Consider the following 25,597-nt stretch of genomic DNA (forward strand, 5'->3'; position numbering starts at 1 on the left):
ATTGAACAAAGGATTTTTTTCCTACTTATTGCACACTGCATATTTTTTTAAAATTTAGTCTGCATATTTTTTAGTATGATCATGGAAAATTCTGGATTGAATCTTGACAAGTAACTATTAATAATGCATTTGTTCGCAAACTACTTTTGTATTTTTTCAATAAAACTATTCAGACATTTTACTCTGTAAATAAAAATATGTGTCTCTTTTAGGGCTTATAGTCTTTCAGAGGTGCCAACTGCTCCGGACAAGACAAAATAATAAAAAAAATACGGTAAATAACAACAAAGTAAATTTTGCAAATATTTGAGTACTTTTGCTTGCTTTTTAAAAGGTATAGCATGACATTAGTACTATACAGTGGTGAATTATATAAGCTTACGAATTATTTAGAAATAGTGGTGGATAAAAATCTACTAAATTGAATTTATTAAACCAAGAATCACAATTGATGAACTACCACTTCAAAATATATATTTGCTGTCTGGAGCAAGTTAGCATCTCTGGTCTTTAGTGTATTAAAAAAAAGTCAAGAAGTTCGACGATTTTGAATTAAATTTTTTTTTTTTGAAAATAGAAAAACGAAAGAAGCTGGAAATAAATTATTTGCTGCGTTCTGCTTAAAAATTAACGACATAAGACTGAATAAAAACTACTTCAACAGATGGCACTGCTAACTGGAATCTCTATGAAACAGCGAATCTTGTTGAGTGGCTAACCATTTCAACTGAAGCATTTGCATAAGCGTGAGCTAATTATGTCCTCAGACCGCGCCGTTTATGCTGCTTGAAAACAAATATGTTTTTATCATTTTTCGATCTGAGAGCGCCCTTTCTAGACATTTTTTAAAAATAATTTTAATACTCAGAGAAAGTAACAGCAAAGTCCTCACAACAGAATGCAGTGACTGTACAGTCCCATCTCATTCCTTTTTTTTAGTTGATTTTAAAATCGTCTGCCTTTTCTTTTATAAAATATTTTTGTATTCGCGATTGCAACGCTTGAACGCGCCCTCTAGCGAGTAGTATATTTTCAGGGTCTCAGTTATTAAGTTTTCATTTAGTTCTATCAAAAACGTTGGCAGAGTAAGACGTCTTTTTTATAGCAGCTAATAAGAAGCTAAATTTCTCTAAGGAAAAGGCAGACGAACTTGAAAAAAAACGATCCAGAACATCTTTCTGAAACATAACACGCCCAACATTTGAAGAACAATTTCTCAATAATTTTTACCCTTCCATTATTAACAAATTTGCAACCGATAACTTCGGATTTCGTGATAGCATACTGTTACAGATGTGTGTAATAAGGTAAAATATTTTGTTGTTGCTTCAATTCATTACAAATAAGAGTGAAGTCGACATTAATTACTTCATTTCAATGAATAAATGTGATTTCAGAACGTGCAGAACTGTAACAGTTATAGAATATTCTTCTTCTTTATAGAATAGTATATATTTCTAAATCTATATAATTCAGAAAACAACAATAAAGCATCATCCGAATCACTTGAAATAGTATCATTTGTGTTGATTATTGATGAATTTTTTTCGTTTTCTTGGGAAGTATTTTGAAATTTTGAATGAATAATTTCAACTAGAATTCAGCTATTCTGCTTTTAAATTACATATTGAAACTCATATCGAGATCTTACAATTATGAAATTTTGTTGTGTGGCAGTAAGTCATCTAAAAGAAATGAAGGGATAATCCATGTATATATTACTTGAAAATAAAATTTTCAAACTGAGAATATTTCATTTGGAATTCTCCGGATTTCTAAAGCAAGTAAGTGTTATGATTTTTATTATAAAAAAATTACTTGCAAATAATTTGTTTTTCTAATTTGATGATCGTTCTCTATAGAAAGGTTTTTTACGTCTGATTAAGAACTTTAAGACTAGAAAAAAGAAAAAATCTGAAAGTTTTTTTTAATTTCAATGTGAGGAATTTTTAAAACCGTTTTTTTTATCGTAAGCACTCCTTATTTTTAATTTTTTAGTTTGAAAATAATGATTTTTTATTGAAACTTTAAATTTTTGGATAAAAATTGTTGCCAAGACTCTTTTTTTTGCAAAATTAAATGGTATATGTGCTTTTGTATACTTTTTGCATGATTTTAATGTTTGAAGTAATATGGTACAGAAAAGTATGGATTGTGAAATTCAAACAGACCCTTCACACTAGATCATTAAATTCAGTAGAACGATTTCTCAGACATTAGGTTTTAACTCTAATTAAAAATATTTTCCGATGTGTTTTGGATGTTCCTTCTTAAAAAAAAAGATATTCCATTTTGTTTTCACTTGCATACGAAAGAATATCATACATTTTCCTTTTTTAAATTTAATAAGCCACAATAAGGAAGGAACATTACCATGCTACACTGAAGCAATCTCCAGTGCATTTGATGATCCTGTTGTTCTGCTAGCAGGAATTCGTCTCAAATAACAACGCCCCCTATAGGTCTTTGCGTTCGCGAATTCCAAAGTTAAAGGCATTTACCTGGAATATTTATTTTTCTGATTCTATATGCTGTTATTAATTTTTTGATTTTAATTGTTTTCAAAGGGTTTTAAACTAGAATTATTACTTTATTATTACGTAATTTTGCGATTTTGCCTTATTATGATATATTTTAAGATAAGCTCTTTTAAGTAAGTCCCTAATCTTATTAACCGTTTTGCAATTAAATTTTTTGAAAATTGTACTTCTATAATATTATAAATTTCAGACAAAGAGATTCATTAAATTATTAAAAACTTAACGATCAATTTCATGCCCAACGTGATGCATGCACAAATTCTATTTTATGCATCAGCCAGTTTTGGTAAGCAAAAATATGTAATTAAGGTCGCAAACTCACCAAATTTTTTTATAAAAACATACCTTTAGTTTCAAATGTTATTTCAAAAATAGATTACTAAGCAAAATTATTTATGTTTACCAATAGATCTTATTAGAGTCACAAGGAAATGTTTGGACGTGAGAAATAGGGGCATAAGCAAACAGAAAGCATAACACAAGTCTAAGCAAACAGAATTTTTTAGTACATATATTTCAAACGAATACGCTGGAATTTCGTAGAAAAACTGTTCTATGACAAGCAACAACAATGTTTGCAAAGCCATAATCGGCGTTTGTGGGCGGTAGCGAGTGGGGACTTAGCTCCCTGGGATATAAATATTTTTTTCTGCAAGAGTCATATTATCTAGATTTAAGGGATGCTTAACGTTAAATATGAAAGTCGTAGAGTGGCATAACCAATAATTTTATAAGCTAAAAATAAATTATTGTTGTGCCTTATTTCGTTTATATGTCTTCCCAACTTAATTTCATGTTCTTCACTCTGTTTTAAGGAGTTTAAACCACTGTATAATTGTTTTACAATTCATAATAATGTTATTTTTACTTTAAATTATTTTTTTTATCAGAAAACCAACTTTGTGTTGTGATAAGTGCTCTTCATGAACTTATTTTACGCAAATTCTTTTATATCAAAACCAATTTTCCAGTCATGTTTAGATAGTAGGAAAAAATTATAGCTTAAGAAATAATTTCTGAAACAGAAGTCTGTTTTGTACCTTAATAATAATACGATGTTTGAAGCCGAATTACAAATGCATGCTTGTAATGAATTAGCTTCAAAATAATTCTAAAACTATTCATTTAAATACTTGCATAAGAAGACACTATTTTTACTCCAGCACACTTTAAAGAAAGAAAAGTTTGTAGATAAGTATTTTTTTTCTCATTCCTTTCCTGAACTTCCAGAAAAAATTCAACACAATTTAAACTTCAAAAATTTTTCTCTTTATAAACTAGACCTTATTTTTATTTTTTTATTGTCTTGAAAAAGCAATTTTGGTAGAAAGGCCTAGATAAACATTGATATTGATCTCATGGCACAAAGTTGATATAATGCCACGGCTTCATTGAAAATAATCAAAATAAAGTACGACATGTAAAGTTTGGCAAAATAAAGTACATGAAAAAGGAGCAGTCAGTGAATAAATTGTGTCAAGACGATGAAAGAAGTTTTGGGGGAAATCCTTCCAGCCAAAGAGTGTAAAACCAAAATCAACGAATGAATTTTGCTCACAATTTAAATTCAATATTCTATGTGATACAAAAATGTTTTGAATGTTAATTCTTTTTTTTTCAGACGGAATAATTCAGTTCTGTGGAACTTTGCGTGCTAATAGTATATTTCACGGTCTAGTATTTCGGGGCAATTTTTTTTTTTAAAGAAAACTGTTTTTAGTTAAAAAGTTGTTTATATTGTATTTAAAATTCATAAAAACTGTATTCAATCCAATTTCATCGTTTTATGAGGTCAATCAAATAATTTTTTAAGAAAGAATGGTGTGCATTTTCACATCTTAGTTTTTAGTTTTGGTAAAGAAGATTTGCAATATAAAGAAGACTTTCAAATTCACAAACGTTTTCATGTCGTGTCACTATTCCTCGAGGTAAATTCCAATATGTATAAGGAGATGAAATTTTGGTAAAATTACAGCACTGTATGGTAATTATATTTTTGGTAAAAATAAATATAATTCTGGTAATAAAAACCAAAATATACTGTATTTAAATAGTTTGATAATTTTTATATTCATATGGTAACAGCTGGAAATTTTGGTTTTCAAAATTATAGCTCTTATTACCCCACATTTAGTAAACTTACAAAACTGAAAAGTAAATTTAACCGAATAAATGCTTTTTAAGCTATGTTATGTTAAAACTACAGAGCTTAATTTCAATTTCAAAATTTTTTTCCGTATTATAAAACCATATTTTGCTCTTAATTTTAACATAATCATTACCAAAGCGTTCCGCTAAAAATTACTGATCTTTCTGGTGTTCCCATAGTATTTCATGTTCATTATGTATATCATAGTATCTCAGAGTATATTGTTTCCCAATATTTTATGGCAAATTTAAATATATGAAATAAATATTCCAGAATATTGTGTTTTGACCATATTTTTTCTCAGTGAACCGATTTCAGGGAATACAGGGTTTTGATTACGAAGCATAAAAAAATTTTTTTGATCCATGGCACAACCAATAACTATCCAAGTCTTCAGAAACTCACATTACAAGATGTTGTAGTGTGACCTGTATGACATGTTGTCGAACAACGAAAAGTCACACCACATTATGGTATGGAACAACCTGTATAGTGTCACATGAATATTTAAATTTCCTCAGTAGGGAATCATGTCTATTGGATACCTTCAACTGACGTCATTGTTCGTAAATCGTGACATTTGCCGATTTAGAAACCAATCAAGTTTGACACGCACTAGTGATTTCGCATTCGGGTATACAATTAAATCTGATTTAAATCACATGGTTAGGCATAATCACTTCACTACTTCTTGAATTGCAAGTACCCAATTATGTATTGATGACAATAACCGTGATTTTATTTAAATTCCAAAAAAAAGTATTTGTTGGAATGAAGTTTATCCAATTGCTTTTAAAACATAATTGCACCAACTAATATAGAAAGTAAATTGCAATATAATAAAAACATACTCTAAATCGTTTTTAAATAAGAATTTTTATATGAGGTTAAGACATTGATATTGGCGTGATTAGCTGTTCAAAAAAAAAAAGAACATTAACCCCTTCTCTTTCCTCCTCTCACCTACTTCTCTTTCCTTTTCTTTTTAGTTGTATAGGAATGTACTACGATATTTTCCCCTTTCTTAATATTTTTCGTATGTAATTGTCAAAAATATTTTTTAAAATATCCTCGACACTTTCTTTTAGAACTATGTTTAATACAATTTTCGGTTCTATATAGTTTCCCAACTTAAAAGTTTCTAGTCCATTTGAAAATCAAGACAGGAATTAACATACATCCTTCTCCTATGACTCTCCACACGCAAGCGAAGTGTTGCCATAAGCATGCGAAGTGTTGCCATAAGTAGAGAGTTCTGTTCTACGCCACCTGTAGCTCATTTTGACCCGTAAATTATGGTTATGTTTTCTCTAATAATAAGAATCCTTATAATCTAATCTAATAATCTAATAATAATCCTTAAGAATAAAAATAAATATTTTTTATGTATCGTTAGGTGTATTTTTGTTATTCCGTGATGCCTTATTATTGTATTAGTAGGTGAGTATTAATTTGAATTACTTCAATATCTTTCTTCTCTTTAGCTATTTCTGCGGAACCAGCGGCGAGATCGTTGTACTGTTGATCGTGATGCCTTGTTCTTAATTCTAAAGCTTAGCGCTGATTTTCTTTATATTCTTTTTGACCATTTAACATGTATTCTTTTTCAATAATTTTCATTCCCCTCACCCCAATCATAAAAATCCGCCTTTTTCTCCCTCGTACTTTTTGTTTGTTTATTCCATTATAAAATAAGTCGTGTTTTTCTTCTTTTTTTGTGATCTGAGCTAAATAATTATTTTGTATTAGAAAAACGATTTCATCTCTACTTTAGGATCATTCTCAAAGAAAGAAACATGATGAGACTGATAGGCTGAAACGTGACGATAGGAGGGTGGATGAGACTGACGACAGTGAGGACGAATCAGAAGATAGATATGAAATTGACGATGCGGACGAAAAAGACTCCTCCGATTTAGAGCCTGAAGAATCGACTAGGAAAAAGTGGAAGGTCTCTCTCGATCTAAGTTTAAATTAAAACGTAATTTTTAAAAATAAGAGTGTCACAATTTTTTTCTTGTAATGATCATACGCGTCATTTTTGTTAGTTGGACAAGTGGTTGAAGGACTAAATCATAAGTATTAGGAGGAATTTTTAGAAATGAAATATCCAAATTATTTAAAATTATAATTTTTATAAAGATTTCCGAGGACATTTGAAATTCTAGTGTGCGAAAACACTGTTGTATGGGTGATTGTGTAACGTTTAGTGGTAACTCTGTACACATCGACAGAATTCTAGTTCTCCTTCGAATAATAGCTTCCCCAGCAACAAATTTACCTTGGTGTAAAGACTTTTAAACTTTCACACAAAAGACGAGTCGCCTGCATCTTAAATTAATTTATTCAAAGCTATAGATGCACATAGCAGATAACAGACAAATATTAACGTAGACAGAACATTTATCGAAAACCGCCATCCATCTTTTATAATCTCGTCCACAACTCTCTTCAGAAAAAAAAAGAAACTTCAGAGAAAGTTTTGTGTGCCATCTAGTGGCCAGTTTCTTACATTGGCCCCAGTTGGGCTCAAAATTGGCTCAATATGAGTCTTACATGAACATGCACCGAGGTACCAATATTGGGATGTTTAGAATTTTTAATATTTGTACTATAAAGGACCAATATATGCCTATATAGGGCCAACATAGGGCCTATATTGGCTGAACAATGAATGCAAAATATCGGATGAATCTGACAATTCTATATAGGTCTGATACCGGTTGTAAAGTCGGTGTAAAATATCGGGTGAATTAGACAATTCTATATAGGGCTAATACAGGAAAAATAATGACTCTTTGAACTCTTATTGAGCCAAGATTGGTGAATATTGATCCATTGAGAGCCCAAGTTATTTTGCTGCTAGGGTTGTTTAATTCTCTCAACATTAAAAATAGCAAGAGCCGTTGTTTAGAGCGATCAGGTTAATGTTACAATATGTCTAGCAGCGCAAAAACTATGAGACTTAAAAACTTGAAATTGGCGAAGGTGTGTAAAAATATGTACAGTGAATACGGACAAAATATTCGGGTGAAATTTTCATAATATAATTTTAATTTTAACATTTGTATACAAGAGGCTTAAGCATGCTAATTTTCCTTAACTGAAATGGTTTATTAACTGCATTGTTTGTCCTTCGAATCAGCTTATTGCTTTCATTGTTGATGCTTACATGAATTGATTCGATCAGTTAGATTGGAGCTGTTTCTATATCTAATGTAGTTTTATATTTTAACCGAATACAATGAAAAATATCTATTTTTTAATCAAACTTCAAAACACGCTTATAAATGTATTTTTTATTAAAAAAATTCTGAGCATGTGAGTCTCAGTTTCGTTTTTTGTTTTTATTTTAGGGAAGAATTTTAAAAATGCCAGAAAATGGAAAAACTAGATATGGATTAAAGTTTGACGTTATGCATGATGTGCGAAAAGACAGACGGGCAAAACAGACTCCACATTATCAATCAAGTACAGAGAATGAAAATTCAAACGTAGAAGATTTGAATGATTCAAATCTAAAGACAAAAGAGCAGATTATTGTGGTAGGTGGAGTAACTGAAAATGATGAAGATGATAAACACTTTGGTACGTATTTTTGATACTGTAATTTATTTTAATATTAATCACCTTTTTTCAATTTTTCTTACAAGGTGTCCTAAATCAGATTGTTGATGGTATTTAAATATTTTAGTCTTTAGAAAGGTTTAAAAAAATTGCTTAAACGCCGTGCGACATTTCGTAAGTTTTTCCTTTAGGTGAAATCGAAAAATGGAAGCTGAATTTTGCATTCTTGATTATTTTTAAGGGCAAAAATAGTGACTGAATTTTATTGAATTTAACTTTATGATAATGTTAAACATATTTATCTCCTTTGATTTATTTTTATAAGATTTATTTTGTTTCTATTTAACATTAAGAGCTCCTTTTTTCAGAAATGGACTTGAAAAACTCACTCGGAAGAAAGAACACTGTGAATGAATTCTGATTAGTAGTTTAAGTATTTAAATAATGTGATTTTACTTGTGCCTATGCGTTGGAGGCTTAATTAGCATTCAACTTAATTAGCATCATACCAATACTATACACTAGTAAATTTGATTTAAATTAAGAACTTAGTCTCATAGTCAGATATTGCATCTGATTGTTCGAAGTTTCTGAGGAGACAGAACCTTGTTTTTCTATAATTCTAATTCACGCGAACAACTTTACATAGAATAATAACTATATGATATACTATATAGTTATCATTCTATGTAAGGATAATTTAATATACGCATAACTTTACATAGAAAAATTTAAAATTCACCATCTAAAATTCAAGAATTTAAATTCTTAATTAATAACAAGGAATAAAAGAAAATAATTCATTTTAATGATTTATCTCAGATAATTATTTATTCTTGTTCAGATAATTCATAGTTGCTAAGATACTTATATCTCACCTCCATATATTTATCAAAAAAGAAAAAAATACAGACACTAGTCTTCACCGAAATGTTCGCAACAGCTGTGGTTGCCAATTCCGGAGCACTTTGGCTATAGAATACCAACTGCAGTGGATCCATGAGTGGAATTGCACCAAGCTTTATTGTTCTTGAAATGAAGGCTGGACATTCAAATATATGTTTTGGTGTGAGCGGTTGAATTTCTGACCAGTTTTCCCACTGCATGTAAGATCTTGTTTCAACAGGCTGGATATTTATGCCCTTATAGTGAAGAGTTCTTAATCTTGCGATTTTGGGTATAAGGACTTTCGGAAAGTCGAAATTTGTGATGAGTGGTTCTTTATGGGAATGAGGTTAAAAGTCTGGATCTGGCCACTGTATTTGTAACAGCAAGTGTGATGGTGGTACAATGGTCATGGTCTCAGGTTTTCTCTTCCAGGGAGTCAGCACCCTCATTTCTTTCAATATTTACATGTATCCATTATAGCACACAGGATTTTCCTTTGCCTTGAAGCTGCTTAAATAGAAAATTTATGGAGAATGTGATGTTATGATGGCCTCTAAGACGGATTTAGAATCAGAAAGGATTATCAATCCATCTATAGTATCCATATCCTTCAAGTCAGTCAAATCTATGTGAGGTTTAGGTGGTGAAGGCTTCTTTAATCACTAAGAGCTCTCTGGTAAGGAGCTTATTTTTGTGTTCGTGCTTCGGTAGGAGAAGAATATCAACACCAAGAAAATTATTAAATTTGAATGAATGATTTAATATAATCATTAGTCAAGCAATAAAGAATAAAAAAATGAATTTTTATAGTATATCCTTCAAAAAGTTTTTCTATTGAGTAAAGTTACTCTATTTGCTAATTTTTAATAATTTATTCGTTACTTCATACTAATTTGCATAAAATACTTTTCATTACCTTTTTATACATGTTTTTAAAGTAATTATTTTTATTTTCACTATAGGAAAATCAGTATACTTGTTTGATCCTTCTGCAAATAATTGGACGACATTATCCCACACCAAAAAGCCTATTTATAACCACTGCTTAGTTTATTTGGACGGAGGTGTTTTTGTAATTGGTAAATATGTTAAATAGAAATTGAAGACATATGCTGCATAATCTTGTAGGAGTCTTGTTGGAGGGTCCAAATAATTAGAAAATTTCATTTTTCTAACAAAGGTTTTCGCAAACTTGTGCATGCATGCTTAATTGAATTGTCTAGACTTACCCTAAATAGCAAAAATATAATTTATATTATAATTTTACTTGAAAAATGCTGTTAGACACCCACCTTTGCACGCTCCTCTCAATTAATCCTCGTGAATGCTTCTCATTCATCATTTTTTTCATCTTAAAAATTGATGTTCTTATAAAAAAAATCTTCGAGATAATTATATTAATAAAAAATATGATGATTGTGATTATATTAAAAAACAATTTCTTAATATATTAATAGTAACTAAACGAATGATAACCTGGATTTTAAAAATAATGGAGAATTCTCGCAAAAAAATTTAAATGTGTGACACGATAAGAATTAATAAATGCGAAATAATTTAACTCGATAACTATTTTAAATATAATCATAACAGTTCAAACTGGAAACTGCTTTTATTTCTTTTGAATAACTTTATGGTGATTAATATGAAACGTTTCCTGCGATTATCCCACAAGAGGTTGCAACCCGCTAAAAGACAAAGAAAACATAATAGCTCAAGGAAAATGTTACAAGTTCAATATAGCTAACATATGATGGACTAAAATATATAGCATGCATGAAGCTCGCATGTACCGCAGCGCAGCTTTGACATCAATGTAATGTTAAAACTAAATAATAATTTTACAAATTTTAATATGTTAAAATTTGCGTTTGGTAAAATCTCATCTATCACTCTCATTTTTTGTTGCTTTCGGCAGAGCTTATTAAATGAAAATCTCGAGTTAGATAAATACATTTTTTTACAAAGATGAAAAAATAGTTATTATTTAAAACATAAAAGATGTATAAATGATAAAAAAATTTGGAAGAAAACGCTCCTAAAATTACGAAAATTCAAACAAATTGTAACTTCGATAAGGAAAACATCTGTTAAGTTCATCAATAAAAATGGCTCTTTCAACGTATCAAATTTTGCTCTTTTTTACGAGGTTTAACAGTTAACAATTCTTGAACGAACAATAATTTTTTAAATTTCTTATTTCCTCGTAATTCTTGTACATTTATTTACATCCCTTCGTAATTTCGAGTTTCTAACGAGTTTCGAGATACTTTAGCGAAAAACGAATTCGAGAACTTTTTTGGTAGAGATGCATAAAATACTGGAAAAATATATTTAAAAAAATGATTAATATATATAAATTGGACTTCGGTTGAAAATAAATATGAGTCGCATCTTTAAGGTTTGGTTACTGAAAAGTATCGATTATGCTAAGGATGAAATCGGTTCATCTTTTGTATTGCCATCATTGAAGACGTGTAACACCTTTGCTTTCATAGGTCTCAAAAGAAAAAAAGAAGTCTACGTTAGCTCATTCAGGACAAAGACGATATCATAAATGTATAGTTGCAAAGTTAGGGTATTTCATTTTTTTTATATGGGCCTTAAATCACCGAACTGTTAAACCTTGTACTATGTTCACTAGGCGAATACGAAACGTTTTGTGTGATTATTTCGCAAGATGTTGTAACCTTCTGAGGTTGAAAACTTCTGTTAAGTTCATCAATGAAAATAGCCCTTTCAACATAACAAATTACCCGCTTTTTTATGAGGTTTAGCAATTAACAATTCTTGAACTAACACTAATTTTTTAAATTTTTTAACTCATCGTAATTCTCGTACATTTAATCACATCCCTTCGTAATTTCGAGTTTCTAACGAGTTTCGAGATATTTTAGCAAAAAACGAATTCTGGTTGAACATTTTTTGGTTGAGATACACAAAATACTAGAAAAGAAAAAGCCTACATTAACTCATTCAGGACAAAGACAATATCATAAATGTATAGTGGCAAAGTTAGGGTGTTTAACTTTTTTAATATGGGTCCTTATATCACCGAACTGTTAAACCTTGGATTATGCTCATTAGGCGAATACGAAACGTTTTGTGTGATTATTTCGCAGGAGGTTGCAACCCGCTAAAAGACAAAGGAAGCATGGTAGCCCAAAGAAAATGTTACAGGCTTGATTTATCTAACAAGCAATGGACTAAGATACCTAATATGCATGAAGCTCGCATGTACCACAGCGCAGCATCACTTGGTGGTAAAATCTACGCAGTTGGTGGAAAAAATGAAAATCACGAGTAAGTCTACAACTTTATTTTTTAGGATATTTATTCATTGTTTAATTTTTAAAAACAATTCGATAAACTTCAAAATATTGTTCGGAAAGAGAACTCTATTACCATAAATTAGGGATGCTTTTACCCATATTTTTTTTACACTCTTTATGAAATTTTAACAAATAAAAGAAAAATTTTCATGGTATATTTTTCAAATAAATTTTTGACTTGAAAGAGCTTTTTTAGTAAATTAATAATGGATTTGTTTAATGAATTAATGTCCGTAAAAATAGAAGGACATTTTAAAATATTGAGTCAAAGCAACCACTGTTTAAGGTTACTCTGAATCGCAATAATTTAAGATATATCATGCTACAAGAATAAATAAAAAAATTAAAACGCTTACAATTCCATAAGTTACAACAGCGCCAAGCAACTATTGTAATAACTGGAAGAATACTTGAAGAAAATATACAACAAAATAAATTATTACCTGACATGAAAACGATAAAGATATTAAAACAAGAAAAAAAAATCCAAAAAGCAGAAACTAAATGAAATATACTATAAGAGATATATACAATTCTAAGTCAAAGGTTTTTGCTTTTCGGATTTTTTCTCACTTTAATATTCTTATTGGTTTCAGGTAATAATTTATTTTGATTTACATCTTCATATATATATATATATATATATATATATATATATATATATATATATATATATATATATATATACTAAATACATACAGGGTGATTCTAAAAAGATGGGCAAAATTTTAGGAAGTGATAGTACACACCCAAGCAAACAATTTTTGTCAAAGAATGCATGGTCGAAAACAAAACGCTAAGGTGCTGGCTCATTTGGAAAGTTGTTAGATGCAAACGTGAAAGCTCCATTCCTGTTCCGAGTTACTGCACTGCGTTACTTGTCGCGAAGCTTTCGACAGCTGCAGGGAAAGTTCGTGATATGCTTTATCTTTTCTTCGCCGTTGTACTGCGTGCATAGCCGCTGCTGGCCACTGTTTTGAACACTTATTGTAATCACATGCCATTAAATTTGCTTTTATAACCTAACTTCATCATTCTTTGTGTGTTTTTGCCTCATATAAGAACATAAATTTTGACGCCCTCTAGCGGTTTTGCGTTTTGTTTCCGATCATGCATTCTTTGATAAAAATTGTTTGCTTGTATATATATATATATATATATATATATATATATATATATATATATATATATATATATATATATATATATATATATATATATATATATATATATATATATATATATATATATATATATATATATATATATATATATATATACACAAGCTTATACTCTAATTAGAGTATAAGCTCAATTAGAGCTAATTAGAGTATATACTCTAATTATACTCTAATATACTCTAATTGAGATTAATACAACTGATCGAGAATGTCGTTTTGCTTCATGTTTCAATGTTTGACCGGCGTTCGAAAGTCTGCTACATTTATATAAATATGGATATAATTCCAATTATCATGTTTTGCCAAAAAGTGGTTAACAAATATTTACATGTTATTTCTTATTAAACTTTTTTGTTTTGATGTATATTAGCATAAACTTTTCCCAAAAGTAAAAAGCTATTTTATTTTGAAAAATATTCTCTTTCTCTTCCTGTTTATAAAAGAGAAATGCTAATATTGACCCCGTGTAAGTTCCACGTTCTTAAGGACTTTATTTGTATTCAGTATGAAGAATGACTTGTCTTTCAAATGTGAAAAGACTCAAAGAGACTCAATGTAAACAATCGTTAATAGAGATACTAGAAGAAAAAGTTACCTTTTTACACAAAAAAAAAGATTTCAATTTAATCTGAGGGTTTTTGTTTGAAATAAAAATTGTCAGTAGGGAAGCTACGAATGTTTATTTAACTTTATTCAAATGAAGCAGGTGCATGATGGATTTGAAACTTAAAGCTTAAGGAAGATTTCCGTTTTGCGATTCTTCTGTTTATTTCTATTTAAGAATAATAATAAATTAGAAAAATCACAGAAAAGAATGAACGTTTTAATGAAAAGTTAGGGTTTTCTTCATTCAGATAATGAAATGACATTTAAAGCGATGAACAAAGCCCGGGGTAACAAGTTTGAAAGCAAATTTTTATTATTTGGGCTTTCCATACAATTTTTTATATCAGATTAAATTCAAAGCATTTTAGGCTGTATTTAAAACTGTACTTTCAAAATAATGGATGAGATAAATTACAAAAGAATTTATTTTAATAAAAATATTTCTGCGATCTAATCAAAATTTAAATTACAACTAATTCAAGTTTCAACATTAAAATTTGTGAACAAAAAATAGGAAACAAAATTGTGGTGTTAATGATAAAAGAAAAAAAATCTATTTCGAGAGTCGGAGACTTTTTAGTGATTGTTAAAATTTTTTTGAAGTAATTTTATCTTAAGTGTGGGGCTTTTATATTTAATACTTTTCTATATTAAAGCTTTCTTAAGTGTTCAAATTGAAGAATATAAGATGTTTTGATATAGCTTTTTAGAATTATTGTAACAAATAGCGAAATTTTGCGCACAGTAGGGGTCATAAGTATCATTGCCGTTAAATAAAAGTGAAAATTCTTGTACTTTGTCTTTGTACTAAAACAGGAATATACCTGAGATACGATCAAAAGCATTTTTAAAATTAACAAATATTGCCACACTTTTGATTTGAAAAAAAAAACGTATTATATTAACAAAATAAAATATTAAGCTTATCTTTCACAGAGACGAAGGCGCTTTCTTTATATAGGTATTCATCTTTATATTACAATTTTGTAACCTTTCAACTGTCGGACTGAGATATATTGGATATATAAAAAAATCCCCAGTCTTAACCAGGGCTAAAGAGAATAGAAGGGCTGGTTCACTCCTTTGAAGTAGCTCTCGCCACCCCAATCCTCCGATTTTCTCTAGTGACGTCCCTTTGGCGCAAAGCTCGCACTTTTACTTCAAACACGGAGTGTTCGGCCTTACTAGCTCTAACTAATATTGGAGCATTTCTTTTTGCGAGATATTCTAAGACATTTGTTATTTTCTATAATGACTTTCCTCAGTTTTTGCAGTGAATTTACAAGAATTTAAAACTATTATCGAAATGCCAGTTTGCGCGATTGCAACTTGAAAAAATTTTGATAGAAAAACAAATGGAAAAAATATAATTTTCCGCGTGTTCCCTAAAGTAAATGAACAACTATGTGAAGAATGGTTTCCGAAATGACACACTTAATATAAAACAGCAATACGTTTATCCCGTCGTTAAGAACTTTTATAAAAATTCATTATCTAAATAGAAACCGCCTCGTTACTTCAAAAAGAAAAGCAGGTGAAAAAAATGGATAAAGTCAAAAAATATTAAAATGTAAATAAAAAGCATAAATAAAATATATAGTATATAGTTGGAATTCTCCTAATTTCATAACATATTTTTTAATGTAGTTATTCTTAATATTTATGATTTTTTTAAAAAATTATCTTCTCTTAAATTTAAATATCTATAAATTATATCATCGTAAATTTAAATATCTATAAACAATTGTAAAATTTCTAATGTCATTATGAACCTAAATTATTATTTTGTTTCAGTAATTAGCGTTTAAGGTTGATGTTTCCTAATGATTAAGTATGAACAAATTGCTATTAACGGCATATTTTAAAATCAGGGATTCTAAATTTAACTCAACTTATTGTTATAAAAGAATATGTAGGTAAAAAAAGTGTCGATATATGCTTTCATTTCTCTTAATAATTAAAATTAAAACTGAACTTTTTAAAATAAAGTATTTATAGTGTCATTTTCGCAAACTAGTAAAACATTTTTATAAGTTTAAAATGGTTTTTTTTTTATTATAATGGCCAAGAAAGTTTTTTTGAACTATGTTTATGAATGGAAATAATGTGTTAATTACGTAAAGTTTGAAAGCTAATAACCAGAAAAAGTCGTAACTTATTTTTACAAAGAGAAAGATGCAAAGTAATCATAATATCTTTGCTTGCGATCTCCGAGATCTGTGGACACAGTGACGTCATGAGGAAGGAAATCGTAGCTTCAGCTCTATGAGCGGAGTGAACTAGCCCTTCTATTCTCTTTAGCCCTGAGTCTTAACGCCAAGAACTTAAAATTCCAGCGAATTGCTAACGGAGACTTAGCATGAGAAGAGATCCAAAATTTGGCGAGTTATCGATAGATGATATAGCCAAATATAAAGCAAACCAAGCTTAGAGTTTATTAATATTAAATTTCAAATAATCTGTCTACAGCTTAATCACCAAAAGACTGTTAGAGTTTAATATAACCATGTAACCAAACATTTGTGTAGTCAAAAAAATAAAAGTAGCTAAAAATATAAAGTTAATTATCGATTTTGATATTTGATTAATTGCGGAGTTGAATTAAAGAGTTATACACTTGCGTTGAAGTTGAATTAAAAAGTTATCCGTTACACTGTTTGTTGAGAAAAGAATAAAAGTATTCTTATTCGCTTTTTTAAAAATGTGATAAAAATTAAATAGTTGATTTAATTTAATTATAACAGGATTAAGAAATTTAAAAACTAGGAAATGTGTAATGTCTGTAATGACATCACAATAAGTTAATATTTAAGTAAGAAAAATTCAAAAATGATATGAAAATACAAATTTTATCGTAGGAATAAAGAGCTTTTATGCTTTCTTATTTACGTTTAATTTAAAATTTATTTTTCACTCAAGCGTAATGGGAAGTAATGATTTAGATAAAACATTGCAAACATTAAAATTAAAATAAAATATATTTTTTTCTACAAAAAAATTTTTTTTTTGTGCAAAATCTAAGAATTAAAATGATTTTTTATATTTTTTATATTCTTTTGATTCAAATCATTTTGCGAAAATATATTTCTTACTAGCAGACACATTTAAACTAGTGTAAAGTTTAGAAACACAAAATAATTTTTGGTCTATAATAATTTTATGTTTCGAAAACTGGAAAAATAATATTTTAGCTGATTTAAGAGTTATGTTACTGCAATACTTGGTGTACTGTTTCAGACATAACTGAATGTCTCACTTGTTTATAAAAACTTCTTATAGCCTGTCGGACATAATAATATCATATCAGACATACTACAGATTTTGTGTGTCTAGACAGGACTCACTATGTTGTATTACTTACAATGTTAAATCAGACAGACTCTTATAAATCAAAACCCAAAATTATAAATCCATATTGTCTAAGATGGAACCTCATCCCGAGAAGATCTATTGACACCTGTCCTGCAATCTATGATCTAATAATATCTAAATATAATACCAGAAAAAGTTGAAACAGTATTACACTTTCTAAGACTAAATTGCCATAAATCTATAAATGTTATCCAACTGTTTTTTCTACCCCAAAGGGACTTTTTTGCCCCTGGCATATGTGGGGTCCCGGGGTTTAAATGTTTTCTGGCTATGGAACCCTAAATGATCAACTCTCTTTCCACAGAGCCCTGATCTTATAAATGAAGTATATATAGACAATTTTGAGAGTCTGACAACTGACAAAAGTCTATTTTATTTTAAAGTATTTAATAAGACGATAATGAAATTTTTCATTGCTCTTATATTAAATTAGGTTTTATATACGACAGTAGAATTCACACCACTAAAACTGTATTAATTTAATTTTGAATCGTTTTGTTGTATATATAAGCTGAAAGTGAAAGAAATAAGGCGAATTAGGATAGTTTATAAGCGAATTACTTTATTTTATATTGTTTTAAAATCGCAATGGGAAATATTAATGAAATTTTCCGTAAATGCCTGCGCTTTTCATTATTTATTCTAGATATCTTTAAACTAAAAAAATTTTTTTTTACAAAACTAATTTTTTATTTTTTATTTTATTAACATTTGCATTCATTTTTGGTATTTTACTTTAAATAATTTCACAAGATCAATCAAACTATTAAATAGATAATAGATCAATAATTTGTTTTCAAAATTCGGTTCATTCATTCGGTTCATTTGTTCACAGTTTTCAAAAATCATTGATAGTTTTAAAATAATTTCTTATCCTCGGAACCCTTATTGATTCTTATGGGAACATTAGGGTTTCTTGGAACACTATATACGAATCGTTGTACTACTCGACCAACTTGTACTTACCACGCCTAATTAGTTCTATATTACTACTTATCACTCCAAATTGATGCAATTAAATCTTCGGCCTTAAGGCTTAAGGAAAATTAGAAATGCAATCTTTGAATAAAAATATTTTATAAATGCAATATAAATTAAAAGTATTGTATTGAAAATAATTTTATAACAAACTTTCGCGAAAACAAATACTTCAGTAGATTTGTATTACTTTTTGATACTTCTAGCAAAAGAGAAGAAATGTAAAATAATGATCTATCACAAAACATTTCTCAGAAAAAAGAATGTTCTTTGAGTACTTCACCCCTTATGATTTTTTTCTTGTTTTTTTTCCATTATAAAATGATTTCCAGAAATCGTACGAGTTTTTCCAGAAAAAGAATATTAAAAAATGCTCTTTCTATGAAAAGAATCAGGAATAATTTCGAGGAGTGAAGAGTCACCTGAATAAATTTATTCCATTCTGGTGATAATTAGATTTTGACGCTAATTGAATACATTAGCATACTATTTTTTATTCACTTTAAAATAAATGTATTTAAACTTATTTTTTAATATTTAATGATACTTGAAAATTTTTTGACAAAATAATGAATTTTTTCCCTAAATATTTATTTTTTCAATAATTCATTTTCTTATTTTAATTTCTAGTCAAAGAGAATTTGAATTTCTTTTTTTGATTTGCCAGCCATTAATGAAATGCTATGGAACTATTATTGTTTGAAATATTTGCTTTTAATTAGTTTAATGAATGGTGTAAAATTTATGGATGAGAGTTGCATTGACTTAGATAAATTAAATGAATACGAAAAAAAGTCAGCAATAATAACAAAGTCAAAATGAAGATAAAACAAAGGAAAATTAAAGACATATGCGAAGGGGGGAGGGGAATAATAATGAAAAAAATAACAAACAACTGATTAAAAAAAAAGTATGAAATTTTTTTAAAAAAACGGAAAATAAAAGATATAATCTTTTCATCAGCCCACACGATTATACTTGCAAAAAAGAGTGCTTTCTGATATTGTATCAATATAGCCAAAGCAAAATATATTAATACAATAGTGTGAGGAGCTCTCAAAAAATTCTTTTACAAAAATTACAACAAATAAAATAGAACACAATAAGTAAAAATAACACGTAAAAACAGAAAATAAAATAAAAAGAAAAAACAGTAAAAAACAAAACAAAAACTATAAAGTGAGTAGCGAAATCAGATGTACTTACATGAACGGGAAATTTTTCAAGAATGATTTAAAAATATTTTCGCAACAAGATTGCCAGATTACAAAATATGAAAACAAAAGCGCGAATTGAGTGCAACTAGAGGATTTTAAAGTGCCGTTCTTACTGCATTGCTGAAGTGATTTGCTATGCTGTGCATTGATTTGTTAGTTACCAAGGATGGGCCCGAAATGGATGTGCGCAAAGTAATATTATACTGGATAATTTAAATAGTTGACCATAAATAATATTAGAAAATAAATATTTATTAAGAAAAAATATAAAGTAGAAAAGAGAAACATAAATTGCATATTTTGAAAAAAATAATGTTAGCCACGGATTTGTCCGAAATGGATTGTTTTTCTTAACTTTCTTCGTGCTTTCTTGCATTTATTTATTTTGTTGTGTATATATATATATATATATATATATATATATATATATATATATATATATATATATATATATATATATATATATATATATATATATATATATATATATATATATATATATATATATATATATATATATATATATATATATATATATATATATATATATATATAATATTAATACAACATCATTAGAAAGCTCTAATTTTTTAGTATATTATTGTGTGCTTTAGAAAAGATGCTATAATTTGCTGCATTTTATGAAACAAATTCTATTAAATAATTTTTATGGTTTCCTTTATTTTTTGTTTTCGTCGCCCGTCCCTGGGATTCGAACCCATGACCCCTCCCTCCAGCAGCGAACTTGCTTGTCCGGTGTCCTACCATCCTTCCACGGTGATACGTGAAGCCTACCCTAGTTTCGCTTCAAAAGCTCTCTCCGCTCATTTTCGCAATATACCTCTATGGGCCCACTGAGACCCCCCTAATTGTTCTATAAAACTTTCCTCTGGCAGCCATGTTTGGACCATAGACCCCTACTTAGGGTCCAAGTTTGATACTTATACCTTGATATCATTTTTCTTGTTTCTTATTTTCATTATGTTATTATCCTAAGTGAGCGTGGTTGTGAGGGAATTTCAAGTTATTACACTGTCTGCAATTTTACTGTCCCCAAAAAAAGGTTTAGAAAAATACATTCAAACACTGACAAGGCTATCACTTCCCAGTAAAATTCGAATGTTTGCAGTTAATTATAGGTTTTACTTAGGTTCGTTTTCTAAATTGTTTTATTTTGTATTTTAAGGGAATCCATGAAATCTTAACTGCAGAAAGCACTTATTTTTTGCAGATACAACGATCTGGGATAAACGAGATTAGATCATTTCATTGTTAATTTATCTATTCCTGAGTTTTAATTAATCTTTTTAATAACTTTTAATATTTTAAATTCTTCTTGTGTTTAAAACCCTTTTAAGTATATATTTTTTTCATTTGACGTGTTCTTTTCCGATTTTCGTTGCGAGAGTCTGATAATCTCTCACGCTACTAATAAGCATAGTATCATAATATCTAGATATAAATAAAAATCTAGTCGAAGATTAACTCCCTCGTTTTTGTATCTCAAATTCTAGCCCTGCCCGGAATGAAATTATATTAAAATTTGATAATTCTGTTTTACTTTAATGCATTCTTCTATGTATTTACCAAAGTAATTTCCTTTACAGCTGTATATTTTTATATGATTTATATAAAATTATGCCACCCCTGATTACTTATCTAAGGAAAGCATCGATATTTTATTCCGAATTTAATTGAGATAACTAATGGCGAAATACGTGACAGATATTTCGCCAGTTTCCTGCTTTTCGTTGTTCTTAAGATCTGCAAAGAAATAATTCCTTAACTGCGTAAATATCTCACAGTACGTCCTTCTTTCTTCATCGTCTCCATACAACACATTTTATCCTAAATAAAAGAAAGATGGCCAAAAATAAAACTTCTAACGGTCTAAAGGTTCCTCGAAGTGAGAGTGGCGAAACCAATATCGTAACGTTCTGGCAAGAATGGGATTTATGGCAAAAAAATATATATATATATATCTGGTTATATATATCCGGCTCATATATTTTTTGTGAGGTATTCATGAATGAAATATATTAATAATTTGCCTTTAATATAATGTTGTTAGAAGATATTTATGTGTAGAGTGATGATTTATATAAAATTACGCTTAAAAAATATTATGGAAACAGAATATTGTTCTTTTTATTGGATTTTACTTCTTCTTTTTTTATGTTTTAATAGCACCGTAAGGATTTTCTTATTTTTTTAATGATTCTTGCTTAAAAATGAAATCATAAGAATTACACTATATGTCGCAAACTGATAATTTACACAAATAAGAAAAGTTACTGAAGTTCATTACTGAAAGACGAAGCAAGAGCTTTGTTATTAGATTAAAAATTTTAGATTTCTTTTCGTTTTTAATGCGTATATATATATTTTCACAAAGAAAGAAATGACGATTAAAGTTGTTTTCTAAGAATTCATATTTTTAAAAAATTAAGTACTTTGTAATGAACATTATCCATCCAAATTAAATTTCTACAATTAATTATATATAATAATGAACGAAACAATCTGTGTTCATTTTTTTGTGTCTGTGTTCATCTATCCGTATTTGTTCATTTATCTAACTTAATCCTCATTTACCTATCTATAGCTCCAGAACTATTTATAACGGAATTCAAAAATTTGAGCAATGAAGATTTGAGCAATTTGAGAGTCAGTTTTTGTCAATTCAAAATTGTTAAAAATTTGTAATCAGACAATTCAGAAGATTTTTTTCCAAATGTTTATTATCGGCATAACACAACATTTTCATTGCTACATTTATGATACATTTTCATTAATCTTAAGCATTTGATTCTGTATTTTTTTTTAATTATTTAAAAATATGATTAGCGATTTTAGCTGATTTACAGTTCTTTTTAATCAAAATCGTGTTTCATTAGGAGATTCTTGCTCTTTCTTTCGTAAATATTTGTATTTGATTCTTTATGGCCGATAAAATTCAACCAAATCAATGTAAAGTGCATGAGATTAGTGACATCATAGAAATGAGCTTCTATCAATAGCTGATACTAGTTTCTATTTAAACAATGTGAAATCAGGGGTACACTGCAAAAAATTGCGGATCAAATTACAAGAAAAAAAACTCAGGCGATCAGTATTTTTTACAGTAAAATTTTACGTGATAAAAAATTTGATAAAACGTAATTTTTGCAGTTATATATACTAAATTACGATAATTTAAAAGATGTTACTGCTCTTAAAAAATCACAGGTATGAAATTATGCGCTAAAAAATTTGGTTTCATGTTAAAATCCATTTTTTTTCATTAATCTCAAACTTTTTCTTTAATCTCAAACGTTTGAGGACAGCCGTATTCTTAAGAATAGTTTATTATCCAATAGTTTACACCACAAATCATACAGGATATGGAAAAAATACATACTCTCAATAGATTTCAAGGACCTGTATCTCAAAATAAACAAGAGTAGAATTAAACCATTATTAAAATTAAGCGTTTAAATGATTGTTTGTGTGCAAACTTGTTAAAAAATATTATACATATCATTAAGGATCAAATATTCGATCACATTCGTTACATGGACAAATATTCGATATTACAAATATTTGATCACATTGTTATGCTCAAATAAACTTTATGTCATGAATAATATTATTTTTAGTTTCTTTTTTTAAAAATTGCACTGTAGGGCATTTAGAACCCCTTAAACATTTGCTTATCAGCAAATGAGCTTTATTGTTATGCGAAAAATTCTTGTCAAGCAAAAATTTCAAAATAAAGGTACATGCACTATGAAAAGGACTAAATATTCACCCCCCCTACCTTCGATGAATTAAACCATTTGGGTCACATTTTTCATGATTGTATTTAACTTCATGCAAGCCTGTTTTTAAAAAATGTTCCTTCTCAGTTACTTTAATTTAAAATGCACTTTTAGAATATATAAATCCTTTACTTGTCCACAAAATGAATAGCTTGAAAAATTATAAACTCCCATATTATTTACTCTCTGCAGAGTGCTGTCTTCAATTGAAGTATATGACCCGAATTCCAATGCCTGGGAATTGCAGATTGAATCTCTAGACAAAGGTGTGCTTGGAATGGCATTATGCAGCCACAATGGAGAACTATGGATGATTGGAGGAATGGTGCCGGGGAATGACGGCGAACTAAAAACGAGCCGAAAAGTAAAGTGTTACGATCCACAAAAAAAAGAGTAAGATTTTACATTTGAAAGTGATATACATTTAATGAATAAGTCTTTTCTGGATGAAATTAATCTTATAAATCTTAGATATCATGTTCCAGCATATAATATCTAAGAATGATTACTTATTTATTGTAGTCATGGATATTAAATGTTAGAACAGAAAGTTTGGAATTCCATTTCGTTCCCCATAATTTATTTTTCTAAAAAAAAAAATTGATAAGTATTTTGTAGCAAGCCATGTATGTTCATAAACTTGTTCGTATTTTGTAAAATAATTTCTCAAATAAAGCAAAGAAGAAAAACTATATAAAGATTTAGAATGCTTGGAGCTTTATAATGATACGCCATGTTTTTTTTAATTAGTGGAACTTTAATATCAAATTGACTTTTAATGCTATTTCCAGATTAGTATTTCGCAGTTTTCCGGAGTTTATTAATGTTAGAACCACAGCTTAGATAAAAATCTGGGTGCTTGCATGTAAATCAAAGTGCTTCTTAAAACATTTTAGCCTAAAATATTTTAAGATGCTTCTTATCAATATTTTGCACCAAGTTCCTTAATTATGTCAACTAGAAACAAAACACTAAAGAAATGTGAGCCTAATATACATATCCTTTACAATATTGCGTCACCGAGATCTAGTGCGCGTTTTAATCTGTACATTCTTCTTCGTTTGCAACTGTCCAGCTTTCACGAGTACTCCCTCCAGATAATAGCTTCTCGTGACGGCTGTTGCTGTGGTGATGAAGATAAATTGAGCGTTACTCATTGTTAAGAGATTCATACTATTTTCTCAATTTTCCCTTCATAGAAATGGTTTTACTCTTGTTTCCATAGTAACAGACCACCATAGACATTTAGTGTGCAAGAGTTCTCGTGAAAGCTTTATAGTATTTGTTATTTCATAAGACGCTAATTTTCTACAGATGGCACTCAAATGTTAGACGTTTAACACCGTTCACGAATACGGGCATTTGCTGATGATGCCAAACACATATATTTAATGTTTGATTTTCATTAAATTCTTTTTAATTCGTAATTTAAAATTTTTAATAGTAAAATAGTAGAACTATTTGTAGCTGGAAAGCAATTGTGGGATTCTTGAGAAAACTTAAATGTTTCATAAGGCTCTAATCCATTACAGATGGCACTCAAATGTTCGACGTTTACCTCACTCACGGGCACGGGTATTTTCTGCAGCTGTTGAATATGAAGGGATGATTTGTGTAATTGGAGGCGCAATTGAAGATGAAAAAGACGCTGGTAAGGAGAAAAGTATTGAAGATGTCCTGTATTATGATGAAAGTACAGAAAAATGGAAGGAATTAACTTTTTTGCCCTGGCCTCGACATTTTATGTCTGCTATGACAATTGGTAAGTTACTGCTTCGTAAATTTAATTTATTGGATCGTCATATACTATGATAGAGTATTAACTATTGGAATTTTTCATCTCTTCATGGATCTAATATAATATTTTAAATATTTAGATAGCAAAAATATGTCTCCTTAACTTTATTTCATTAAAACCTATTAATTACTCACTGAATACCCGTTTTTTTGTACTTCTATGTTGTTGT

General features: G+C 28.8%; 1 protein-coding gene across 1 annotated transcript in view; it reads left to right on the forward strand.

Moving 5' to 3' along the window:
- LOC107439110 (uncharacterized) overlaps positions 1 to 25,597 on the forward strand; it is a 65,107-nt gene that overhangs the window by 37,938 nt on the left and 1,572 nt on the right. Inside the window, exons 9-14 of the mRNA XM_087149567.1 lie at positions 6,464 to 6,640; positions 8,046 to 8,277; positions 10,107 to 10,223; positions 12,267 to 12,447; positions 23,823 to 24,023; positions 25,163 to 25,392. Coding sequence (XP_087005693.1) covers positions 6,464 to 6,640; positions 8,046 to 8,277; positions 10,107 to 10,223; positions 12,267 to 12,447; positions 23,823 to 24,023; positions 25,163 to 25,392 — 1,138 coding nt within the window. The remainder of the gene's footprint in view (positions 1 to 6,463; positions 6,641 to 8,045; positions 8,278 to 10,106; positions 10,224 to 12,266; positions 12,448 to 23,822; positions 24,024 to 25,162; positions 25,393 to 25,597) is intronic.

The sequence above is a fragment of the Parasteatoda tepidariorum genome, chromosome 8 (genome assembly GCF_982258835.1).
Source record: "Parasteatoda tepidariorum strain Cologne lab strain chromosome 8, Ptep-v5.0, whole genome shotgun sequence".
Classification (NCBI taxonomy): Eukaryota; Metazoa; Arthropoda; class Arachnida; order Araneae; family Theridiidae; genus Parasteatoda; species Parasteatoda tepidariorum.